Source organism: Sander lucioperca, chromosome 22 (assembly GCF_008315115.2).
Source record: "Sander lucioperca isolate FBNREF2018 chromosome 22, SLUC_FBN_1.2, whole genome shotgun sequence".
NCBI classification, from domain to species: domain Eukaryota; kingdom Metazoa; phylum Chordata; class Actinopteri; order Perciformes; family Percidae; genus Sander; species Sander lucioperca.
The window spans coordinates 2588036-2600550 of record NC_050194.1 but is presented as its reverse complement, the minus strand read 5'-3'; the positions used below and the strand labels follow the sequence as shown (position 1 = coordinate 2600550).

General features: G+C 43.4%; 3 protein-coding genes across 4 annotated transcripts in view; 2 read left to right on the top strand and 1 right to left on the bottom strand.

Moving 5' to 3' along the window:
- Nucleotides 1-5943, top strand: part of LOC116059246 (microfibril-associated glycoprotein 4-like) — a 118274-nt gene extending 112331 nt beyond the window's left edge. Inside the window, exons 1-5 of one of the 2 annotated variants that reach the window (XM_035997622.1) lie at nt 2649-2840; nt 3591-3629; nt 3773-3869; nt 3939-4106; nt 5220-5943. In XM_035997622.1, coding sequence (XP_035853515.1) covers nt 2664-2840; nt 3591-3629; nt 3773-3869; nt 3939-4106; nt 5220-5473 — 735 coding nt within the window. In that variant the 5' untranslated portion in view covers nt 2649-2663 and the 3' untranslated portion in view covers nt 5474-5943. Of the gene's footprint in view, nt 1-2648; nt 2841-3590; nt 3630-3772; nt 3870-3938; nt 4107-5219 lie in introns of those variants that run through there. The other variant, XM_035997621.1, reaches the window with a different exon arrangement.
- The window catches only part of LOC116059250 (microfibril-associated glycoprotein 4-like), a 114782-nt gene that overhangs the window by 78412 nt on the left and 23855 nt on the right, over nt 1-12515 (bottom strand). The window lies entirely within an intron of this gene.
- Nucleotides 6941-12515, top strand: part of minpp1b (multiple inositol-polyphosphate phosphatase 1b) — a 14964-nt gene continuing 9389 nt past the window's right edge. The window contains exons 1-3 of the mRNA XM_035997620.1: nt 6941-7251; nt 10408-10628; nt 12399-12515. The exon at nt 12399-12515 is cut by the window's right edge and continues 90 nt beyond it. Coding sequence (XP_035853513.1) covers nt 7067-7251; nt 10408-10628; nt 12399-12515 — 523 coding nt within the window. The 5' untranslated portion in view covers nt 6941-7066. The remainder of the gene's footprint in view (nt 7252-10407; nt 10629-12398) is intronic.

Below are 12515 nucleotides of genomic sequence, written 5' to 3'. Positions count from 1 at the left end.
CACACACACACACACACACACACAGAAACACACACATACACAAACGCATACACACCCCACATACACACACACAAACACATACACCCCCCCCCCACATACACACACACACACAAACACACACACACACAGACATTCCTGAGCAGCAGCAGTCTGTCATCATGGAGAGATGTGTGTGTGTGTGTGTGTTGTAATGTGTCACTTGTTGAGCCAAGTTAACCTGTCAATAAAACACAAAGAAAAGACACATTATCAGACAAGATGTAATAAACAGACCCGGCTCCAGACACAAATTCACGGACGGGCATGCCATTATTTTTGGGGGGGCACAAATTAAATAAATCTCATCATGTAACATTATGTTAATTATCTTGCAAATGAGCATTGAATGAATGCATACAGGTCTACACGTTTAACAGATTTTATTTGGTATTGAAACAGCATAACAGCAGAGTGACTTAATTTTCACTGCGCAGTATGTACACTAAACATACAACTATTGCACACAACCCTTGCTTTGGGTTACAGTGTCGGCTAGCAGCACCGTGGCTAATGCTAGCTTTGGCAGTGACAACTTCAGAACTAACGTTACTCCCTGTACTTTTGCCGTCTTTGTCAATTTCTTCCACCAACCTTGGAGCTCGTTGATTAACATTAAGGAAACGCCATATATCCATAGCCTAAATTATCTCTTTAGTTTACATTAAGCTACCTATTCTCTCATACAAATTCCCGATAGCTTCCTGACATGCAGGCTGCATGTCAATTTCCATTTGAACCGCATCAGTTTTGACAAACCAATCAAGCTTGTCAGTTAAAAAAGGGCTCGTCCGTCCAGGGCGGGCACAGCAGACTCTGGGGGCGGGCCCGGCCCCCTAAAGCCCGCCCATAACGCCGGGACTGGTAATAAAGAACAAAGAAAACAGCTTTCCAGTCAAGTTAAAATGTTTCAGCACCAAAGACAGAGCAGAGAAAGACAGCGCTGGTGCTGAACAGGCCAATAGTTACTGCTAAATACATAAATATAGGCTATGTTGTCTCCTACAAATAATAACCCACATCTATTAAAGGTCCCATGACATGGTGCTCTTTGGATGCTTTTATAAAGGCCTTAGTGGTCCCCTAATACTGTATCTGAAGTCTCTTTTATATAGACCTTAGTGGTCCCCTAATACTGTATCTGAAGTCTATTTTATATAGACCTTAGTGGTCCCCTAATGCTGGATCTGAAGTCTCTTTCCTGAAATTCAGCCTTGGTGCAGAATTACAGCCACTAGAGCCAGTCCCTAAATGAGCTTTCCTTAGGATGTGCCATTTCTGTGTCTGTAGCTATTGAGGAGGAGAGAGGGGGGGCAAGGTTGAAAAGTTTGTTCCCACTGAGCCACAGAGAGAAAACACAGAGGACCGAGTTCAGACCTAAAATCAATCAGAATCTGGGTTAAGAATACATGATCCAACTCAGCTTCTGGGAAGAACCAAGGTTGAAAGTGTGTTTGTGTTGAGTCTGATCTGAGGTCTGTTTACCGGCTCAGATCCACAGTTCAGCTGTTATCTAACTGATGAAATCACTCCAACTCTCCCTCCAAAGTTCACTAATAGATAAGAGATGGGTGACTACAGTTGATACACATTTTACAAGTAATAATACTGTTTCCATGTTTGTTGACATTGTTGGAAATAGATGAATTCAGTTCTCTGTGTATTACTGAGTACATAGTTAAGTGTTCTACTGGGTTGTACTGGGACGTGTTTACATAAATAAAGGGGTCAGATTATAATGAATCATCACAACCTATGACCTCAGAGTTCCCAAAAGTGTGGGCGAGTCAGATTTTGGTGCTGACAATGTTGTTTAATCCAAAGGACATGTTTATTGTTCATTGTGAAACAGCAGTTATTCAGTAATTTATTAATTTTAAGAATATAAATAAGAGGGAGAGACACCATGAGACACTAGAGATATCAGAGACATCAAAGACAACAGAACGTCCAAACACACTGACATCAGGATCTTCATCTTCAGACCATGAAGGTAAGTTTGTAACTTTATATATCTGATGGTTTGTCTAATTGTTAATTAGCCTGGAAATGCAGACCCAAATCCGAAAGATTAAGGGTCTGGCATTGAGGAATGAAAATGGCCCAACTCGAGGAGCGACACCAAGCATGCATTTGAAAATCTCACTGAACTCAATTGGATAACACTACGACCAATCACAACAATTCACGGGGCCACCACTACACAGCATGTTCATCAAACAGAGGAGCATGTTCAGCCAGCCAGCCCACAGTGGCTCAATCCCAGAGTGAGCCCTGAGGACTAAGGACTAAAGACTCACAGACTTAATTGATCTCAGGTGCTAAATGAGTGAGTGTGTGAGGCCACATGGGCTCAGATAGGTATAAATGAGATTGGGACAGCACTTCACAAGATCCCGTTACCTTGGCGACGTTTAATAACAAAGATGTTGCTGACACTTGCTGGTTTGGGAATTTCATCCGTGAGTCTGTGGGTCCGGACTTTGGGATTGGGCCATAGAGTACGATGTCAGCACAGTTTGTTTTCAAATCAGCACCAACCTAAATGAGAATGCATCAACGACAGCAGAGTCTCCCTGATCCTGCTGCAGAGGCCAAAGTCAGAAATGTGTTCTTGATTAAACTAAATGACAACATCTCTTCTGTTCCAGCTGGTTTCAGTCGTCCTCCTGCTGGCTCCTCTGTTGACCAGCTGCCAGCAGCTCGTTCTGCCGGTAGACTGCAGTGACATTTATAATAATGACAACAGCCGACCCAGTGGAGTGTACACCATCTATCCCATCGGAGCCACGTCTGCTGTCCAGGTACACTTCATCCTCTCTGGGACGCAGGTTGATCTTCAGATGATAATAATGTGAAGTTACAAGTTCTGACTGATGCTTCTGATACAACAGATTAGGGCTGGATTAAAAATGAATTGATTTCCCCAATCAAATCTATCTTTATTTAAATGTTCCAACAATCAATTCATTAAATCCTGAGGTTCATCTTTTAAGAGGCTCTGTCCAGAATTGATCCGTCTGTATCATATGAAACTAGAAGACCACTGGCACCAACTATGTCATGCTAGCTTGTTGGGAAGGGGTCGGCTCAGTAGCTAGGTAAGGACTACTAGCCAATCAGAAGCAGAGTATGAGGGTGACACTAATATACTCGCACACACACCACCACCCCCCCCCCCACACACACACACACACACAGACACACACACACACACACACACTGCCAAGTTAGCATATGTCCAATAAAACACAAAGAAAAGCCACATTGTCAGACACATTTGTATTAAAGAACAAAGAAAACAGCTTTCCAGTCAAGTTCAAATGTTTCAGCTCCAAAGATGCTGAACAGGCCAATAGTTACTGTTAATAAATGAACATAGGCTATGTTGTCTCCTATGTGTTGATTCTGGTTGGAGGGTGAAGTAGTAGAACAGTTTTAGTTTTAGTTAAAGGATCACATTAACTAATACCTGTGTGTGTGTGTTTGTGTGTGTGTGTGTGTGTGTGTGTGTGTGTGTGTGTGTGTGTGTGTGTGTGTGTGTGTGTGTGTAGGTGTACTGTGACATGGGTTCTGAAGGAGGACGGTGGACGGTGAGTATTTTAACTGAAGTCAACACTTCCTGTAGTTCCTTCACAACAAATCACATCCCAGTAAAATCCTTGTTGTCTGGAAACATGAGCTGTCAGATATCTTGTGTGTTTATCTAGTTAACCCCCCATCCCGTCCCCCCCAGGTGTTCCAGAGGAGGATGGACGGCACGGTGAACTTCTACAGGGGCTGGGATCAATACAAGACCGGCTTTGGTATCGCTGCTGGAGAGTACTGGCTCGGTGAGGAATGAAACCAAACTAACAGTCATGACTTCATCAAACAGTTTCTAAATGTTTGTTTGTTTTCAGGTCTGGAGTCTCTCTACCACCTGACTCAGAGGAGAAGGTACGAGCTGCTGGTCGACATGGAGGACTTTGAAGGAAACAAAACGTTCGCTCGTTACTCCTCGTTCTCCATCGACTCTGAGTCCTCTGGATACACACTGAATGTTTCTGGATTCACTGATGGAGGAGCAGGTGAGGTTTCCACATTAAGGACGAAAATTTTAGCCATTAATGTTGTGGAGTGTGACATTGGTTCATGATACATACTTGTCCCTAAACAACTAAACAAAGAGTTAAACGAGTTGCTGAGAAATCAGATCAGTCCTCTGTTTACATTTCATGAATCACATGGTTTCATATTTTTATCTAATTCTGTTTTAATGAAGAAATGTAAGAACAAACAAACAATATCAATGATTTGAGTGTTTATCAGGTTTAGTGTTGGGTACCGTATCCTGAACTTTTTATGGTACCGACTGAAGATGACTGATTCACGTTAAATCAAACGGTGCCAAATTTCTGTACCTGAAAGCGCGTAAGCTCAACCTTGTCCGTCCTCTCTGCATGTTGACAGAGAGCGGGGCTCAGCGCTGATACACAAGTCTGCAGAGTTGAGGTTCAGACGGACGAAAATACGACTCTTTGTTCAAGTCACGGGGAGTCATGTCAGGGGGGTTAGAGGGTTCTCTATGCCCTGGTGACTGACTGACAGGCTGGAGGTTGTAAGGCAACTTTATGTTTCTATACAGGCAGCACATTTCAGTAAAAAGGCTTTACATAAAACAATACAAATAAAATTAAACAGTCATGAAAAATAAATATTAAAAAGGCTAAAATAGAATAAGATCCAAAGAATAAGTTACAGTGTAGTTAAGAAATGAATAAATATTTGATTTAATAGGTTGTAGGGACGGGAGATGGAGGGGTTATTTTGTGTGGAGTGTAAAATGTTTTTAATAAATAACAAAATGTTCAGAGTAAATAGGATAAATAGGTTTGGATTTATTTTTACATCTGAAATGTTTATTCTATTACAGATTGAGGGTAAGGGGGAAGTACCGAAAAGTGTTATAGCTGACTCAATCTGTAGATTTATTGTTTTAATTAAATATATTTACCACAATAGCCATTAAACATCACCAGTCCAGTTAGTTAGTTAGTTCAATAGTTGTATTATTTAGTTATACTTACTGTAGGTAGAGAAGTAGACTGTGGTATTTACTGGAGTAAATACACTCCAAAACATATATATCATTGTTAGTTGAATCATAATGTTGTGATTATACACTTGTTGTGTTTCTGTAGGAGATTCACTGAGTTATCACAACGGACAGAAGTTCTCCACCTTCGACAAAGACCAGGACACCCATTCAGGGAACTGTGCCAGATTATACCTGGGGGCGTTCTGGTACAACAACTGTCACTATGCAAATCCAAACGGTGTTTATCGTTGGGGGGCTGACAGCACTATCGCTAATGTTGGAGTGCAGTGGTTCACTTGGAAAGGTCATGACTACCCCCTGAAGACCATCAGCATGAAGATCCGTCCTGTGCTGTAGTTCTCCAGGACCAACGTACAGCAGAATATCAGCTCATCTCTTCTGATTTCTTTCTCTTTCTGTCATTAATCATTTCATCTCCCAACAGGTCTTATTTTCCTGAAACTGGGCACCAGCACAAGAAAACCAACTGATGTTTGTAAATCTTGTTACCGTCTGTGATGGTTTAAAGCAGTCGCAGCTCGCTGCAACGTGGAAGAAAAGTCAGATTTGTCTCCAGTTGGGCGGCTGCAGCAGGAAAGTAGGGCCCATAATCTTTAAATGGAAACACATATATAGTCTGATCAGGTGTTAATCACTGCATGAACTGATAACACGAGTCTAAAAGAGAGAAAGAAGTAAAGAAAATGAAAAGTATAAAAAGATCTTTGTAGTTCAGGACAGCCAGTTGATGTTTGGTGGAGGTTTGAAACTCTAATGTGAATCTTTATCTGCTGTACGGTGACAATAAATAAGAAGCTGAGCATTAAGATGATCTCATGTCTTCACTTTGTCTTCTATGGAGGATACTTTTATTCATAATTACAATTAGCAGCTAAAAGAGAACATGCAAAGATATAAAATTATAAATATTATATTTAAGTCAAACAGCAAACAAATAGCAAAGTTAAAATGATAATTTGAAAATGTAAAATTACAATGAAAAGGGAGAAATTTAAAATAGAAACCTTTAAACTAAATGTAGTGTTAGTTTTTTTTATTTTAAATATAATCTTTTTAATCTTTTCATTGTGAATTTATGTTTTCAAATTATCATTTTAACTTTTTAGCTTTGCTCTTTAAAAGTCCTTCTTTTCAGACACACACACACACAAACACACACACACATGTCAGATTACTTAAATATGACTGATAATACTTAAATAAAATCATAAAAATGTTGCTGAAAATGTACTAGTTAGAATCCTTAAATATTACTGAAAGTAATTTTAGTAAAATATTGTTAAAAAACATACAGCTTTAACTGCCTATATAACTGTAAAAAAAAATACTAAAATTAAATATTTTGGTGAATTGAAGCATTTGGTGCTGAATCTTTTATTGTGAAAATAAGGACCGGAAGTGTTTTATTTCTTTAGGCTTTTATTTTGGATCAAATAAACGGAAGCTTTTTGTTTATTTAACAGAAACTTCACGCGAGTGTTTCCGGCCTTTGAAGCTAAATAAAGTCAAACTGATGCTTTATAACGATCTCATACACACTTAAAATACCACAACAATTATCTTTGTGTGTTAATATTCGTATTTTGTAATTATAAGTTGTACTTTTATGATAAGTTACCGTCTTTTGGAAAACTCCGGGAATGTTTTTTTTGTGGGACAGTTATTGGTTAAAGGTCTTTGAAGCCGATGTCATAAACACTAAAAGTACTAAAACGAGTATCTTTGTGTATTAATATTAGATAATTTACGCTCTTTTTAAATAACTCCGGGAATGTTTTTTATGGAACGACAGAAAGCTTTACCCTCTTTTATAAAAAACTCCGGGAATGTTTTTTGTGGACCGACAGAAAGCTTTAAAACCCGGAACATCAACAAAGCAAACACAGACGGCGGAAGAGAAGTTCCCTCGGTTCTCCGAGAGCCGCCGACATGTTCCCCGGTTTACCGAGAAGAACCAGCGTGCTGGTGGCGGCTCTCAGCCTGGTTGTGACCCGCCTGTCCTGCTCCTCTCTGTCGGCCCCGGACATCCCGCACATCGCCGCTTTCTTCGGCACCAAAACCCGCTACGAGGAGGTGAACCCGCAGCTGCTGCGGGACGTCTTCTCCGTTAACAGGTAACACACACACACACACACAGACACACACACACACACACACACACACAGACACACAGACACACAGACACACACACACACACACACACACACACACACACACAGATATATACACACACACACAGATATATATATACACACACACACACACAGACAGAGAGACACACAGAGACACACACACACACACACACACACACACAGACAGACAGAGACACACACACACACACACACACACACACACACACACACACACACACACACACAGATATATACACACACACAGATATATATATATATACACACACACACACACACACAGAGACACACACACACACACACACACACACACACAGACACACAGAGACACACACACAGAGACACACACACACACACACACAGAGACACAGAGACACACACACACACACACACACACACACAGACACACACACACACAGACACACACACACACACACAGATATACACACACACAGACACACACAGATATACACACACAGACACACACACACACACACACACACAGATATACACACACAGACACACACACACACACACACACACACACACAGAGACACACACACACACACAGATATACACACACAGATATACACACAGACACACACAGATATACACACACACACACACACACACACACACACACACACACACACACACACACACACAGATGTTGGCCAGTATGTAGTAGCTGATAACGTTTATTCTCATGGAAAGTTTCCAACTTTGAAAATTCCCGGAATTTTGCAACCCTACTTGCGAAGTGCCATGTATGGAATCATCCAAATTAGGAAGTTATGAAGAAACTCATATTTCTGATGTAGAGATTTTGAAAAAGGGGTCAAAGGTCAGCGGCTGCTGCTGCTAGAGGAGGACTGGTGCTCCAGTCAACGGGTCACAGTCAGTCAGGTTCATTGGTTTGCATAAAGGAATTTGACTGGTTAATCTTTGCTCTCAAAGTACATCACTCACTTAACTTCTACAGAATAAAAAACAGAAAGGACAGTAAGAAATATAACAGAAATACTGTTAAGTATGCAGAATAACAATAGAATAGAATTTACAAAAAATATACAATAACATTTGAAGAGAGGGAAGGAATAGTGCAATATGAGTATAGTCTGAGATTTAAGATTGATTATATAGTGCAAGGCAGTTCAGTGCAATGTTAATATATTAATAACAATATAAGCTCTAATATAGTGTATACATTTCATATTTAATCACAGGTAACCTATAATATTACTGGTGAAAACTGGAATGGTAGTAGGCTACACCTATAACTTCATTTAGGTGATATCCTGCAGGAGAACAAGGAAACTACTACTAGTCCCATTCTGATGTTGCTCTGTCTCTGTCTCTCTCTGTCTCTCTGTCTGTCTCTCTCTGTCTCTCTGTCTGTCTCTCTCTCTCTCTCTCTGTCTCTCTCTGTCTCTCTCTCTGTCTCTCTCTCTCTCTCTCTCTCTCTCCCTGTCTCTCTCTCTGTCTCCCTGTCTCTCTCTCCCTGTCTCTCTCTCTCTGTCTCTCTCTCTCTCTCTCTCTCTCTCTCTCTGTCTCTCTCTCTCTCTCTCTCTATCTCCCTGTCTCTCTCCCTCTCTCCTCTCTCACTCTCTCATCTCCCTCTCTCTCTCTGTCTCTCTCTCTCTCTTCTCTCTCCTTCTCTCTCTGTCTCTCTCCTGTCTCTCTCCTCTCTCTCTGTCTCTCTCTCTGTCTATCTCTCTCTCTCTACTCTCTACTACTCTACTGTCTCTATCCCTGTCATCTCTCCTCTCTCCCTCTCTCTCCCTCTCTCTCTCTCTCTCTCTCTCTCTCTCTCTCTCTGTCTCTCTCCCTGTCTCTCTCCCTCTCTCTCTCCCTCTCTCTCTGTCTCTCTCTCTCTCTCTCTCTCTCTCTCTGTCTCTCTCCCTGTCTCTCTCCCTCTCTCTCTGTCTCTCTCTCTGTCTCTCTCTCTCTCTCTCTCTCTCTCTCTCTCTCTCCCTGTCTCTCTCCCTCTCTCTCTCGTCTATCTCTCTGTCTCTCTCTCTCTATCTCTCTCTCTCTCTCTCTCTCTGTCTCTCTCTCTCTGTCTCTCTTCTCCCTCTCTCTGTCTCTCTCTCTCTCTCTCTCTCTCTGTCTCTCTCCCTGTCTCTCTCCATCTCTCTCTGTCTCTCTCTCTCTCTCTCACCTCTCGCTCTGTCTCTCTCTCTCTCTCTCGTCTCTCTGTCTCTCTCCTGTCGCTCTTACTCTCTATCTACTCTCCATCTCTCTATCCCTATCTCTGTCTCTCTCTCTCTCTATCTCTCTCTCTCTCTGTCTCTCTCACTGTCTCTATCTCCCTCTACTCTCTCTGTCTCTCTCTCTAGCTATCTCTCTCTCTCTGTCTCTCTCACTCTCTCTATCACTATCTCTCTGTCTCTCTCTCTGTCTCTCTCTCTCTCTATCCTATCTCTCTGTCTCTCTCCCTGTCTCTCTCCCTCTCTCTCGTCTCTCTCTCGTCTCTCTTCTCTCTCTCTCTCTCTCTCTCTCTCTCTATCGTCTCTCTCTCACCTCTCCTCTTCTCCTCTCTATCTGTCTCTCTCTCTCTCTCTCTCTCTCTGTCTCTCTCCCTGTCTCTCTACCCTCTCTCTCCCTCTCTCTTGTCTCTCTCTCGCTCTCTCTCTCTCTCTCTCTCTCTCTCCCTGTCTCTCTCCCTCTCTCCCTCTCTCCCTCTCTCTCTCCCTCTCTCTCTGTCTCTCTCTCTCTCTCTCTCTCTCTCTCTGTCTCTCTCCCTCTCTCCCTGTCTCTCTCCCTCTCTCTCTGTCTCTCTCTCTCTCTCTCTCTCTCTCTCTCTCCCTCTCTCTCTCCCTCTCTCCCTCTCTCTCTCCCTCTCTCTCTGTCTCTCTCTCTCTCTCTCTCTCTCTCTCTCTCTGTCTCTCTCCCTGTCTCTCTCCCTCTCTCTCTCCCTCTCTCTCTGTCTCTCTCTCTCTCTCTCTCTCTCTCTGTCTCTCTCCCTGTCTCTCTCCCTCTCTCTCTCTCTCCCTCTCTCTCTCTCTCTCTCTCCCTCTCCCCCCTTTCATGTCTTCAGCTGTCCTGTCAAATAAAGACACACAGATGTTTTAAAATCCACCCCCCCTCAGAGTAGTCTCTGTCCTCCGTCTCCAACAGGTCGGTGTTGAGACCTCCGGCCTCGGAGCGGTGCACCCCGGTCCACCTCACCGCCGTCATCAGGCACGGCAGCCGCTACCCGACGGTCAAGAACATCCAGCGGATCCAGAGACTGAGCGAGCTGGTCCGGAGAGAGGCGGCCGGCGGCTCGGGGGGGGCGGCCCAATGGCTGCAGGACATCCAGAGTCACTGGGAGATGTGGTACACCGAGGACATGGACGGTGAGACAACTGTACACACACACACACACACACACACACACACAGAGAGAGACAGACTGATGTGGTACACTGAGGACATGGACGGTGTGAAAAGGCTATTTTTCACTGGGCCCTGTTCCCAAGATTGATGCTGTTTGGTGTCTGCTTAATTCTTAATATCACTAATGTTGTAGGTTATTGTTTTAGTGTATTTGTTACTTTATTATTTGACATAGGCCTGTTCGGCAGGTTGTATGGGTTCATGGGGGGGGAGCTCAGCTGTTCACCAGAGAGTGGATACAGGTTTGCCTCATGAGGTCTTTTCTGAAGGGAGGGGCTGGCAACCCTAAGGTGAAGAACTATGGGTAAGATAGTTCTGCAGTAAATGACATGTTTATAATATTTGCGGTGCCTATTGCAGTGGGTACACATATGTATAAATAGTAGGGCTGCAACTAACGATTATTTTCATAGTCGATTTAATCTGTCGTTTATTTTCTCGATTAATCGATTAGTTGTTTGATCTATAAAAATGTCAAAACATGGTGAAAAATGTGGATCAGAGTTTCCCAAAGCCTAAGAGGACGTCCTCACATGTCTTGTTATGTCCAAAACTCAAAAGATCTTCAGTTAACTGTCCCAGAGGAGAGAAGATACTAGAAGATCTTCACATTTAACAAGCTGGAATCAGAGAAATCTGGAATCGATTATCAAAATAGTTGGCGATTAATTTAATAGTTGACCACTATTATGAATATCGATTAATCAATTCATCGTTGCACCTCTAATAAATAGTAATGTAAGAGAGAAGACGCACCAGCCCGGGCCGTCTGGCGAGGTCGGTGACTCGAGTCTGTTCGGTGTGTTCTTGCCGTCGGCCGTCTGAGGAGCCGTCAGCGTTCATTTGGGCCGACCTGACATGTTCAGTCAGAGACAGTTCAGTCGGAGACAGGGCAGTCGGAGACAGGGCAGTCGGAGACAGGGCAGTCGGAGACAGGACAGTCAGAGACAGGGCAGTCGGAGACAGGGCAGTCGGAGACAGGGCAGTCGGGACTCACCCGGAAATGGGGAGCGGATGAGTCTCTCAAAATCTGAGTAAAATCTTTTAAACTGACCTTTGTTGATCTGAAATGAAGACAGATTCAGCAGCTGCACGGCCTATTTCTCTCTTGTTTTCAGAAACACGTTTCGGTGAACTATTTTAGTCCAATATGCGATCGTATTCTGAACGAGACGCCATGACAGTCTGGCTGTGAATTTCTGGAGAAGCCAGACCCACGTGATGCGTTCGTCCAATCAGCTGCCGGTTCTCATTTTCTCAGTGTATTCTGAGGCATTTTTTGGACCTCGGGACCCGCCTGATCAGTCCGACTGGCTCTTCTGCCGACGGTCGGCCGTCTGGTTGGTGGGTCAGGGCCTTTAGCAGTAATGATCTCTCCAATTGTAATGATGTGCTTGCTCAGGAGAGCTCACCCTATACTCCCCTGTGTAGGTGGTATGGTCCAGTTAGGGGGGGCTGAGTAAAAGGGGCATCAGGAGAAGAAAGAAGGGTTGGCAGCTTGCTGTGAGGTGACCATTTTGTTTGTTTGGTGTTTTTTTGCCTCAGTTCAATATTCAGTTTTTGTATTTCGGTGTGAGTATGTTTTGGTGATGGTTTTGTTAATAAACACATGCATTGAGAACTTGAAAAGCCTCCTCTCCAGACGGTGAGCAAACTGCACATGTTGTTTATCAATGTATTAAAACCTGAGTGTGAATAAAGTGCGTGCCGTCTCTGTCCCTGGTTCCCAGGTCAGCTGGTGATGAAGGGCAGGGATGACCTGCGCTGGCTGGCGCGGCGGCTGGCCCTCTTGTTTCCGTCTCTGCTGTCGGAGGAGAACGTGGCGAGGGTCAGCCTGCGGAGCAGCT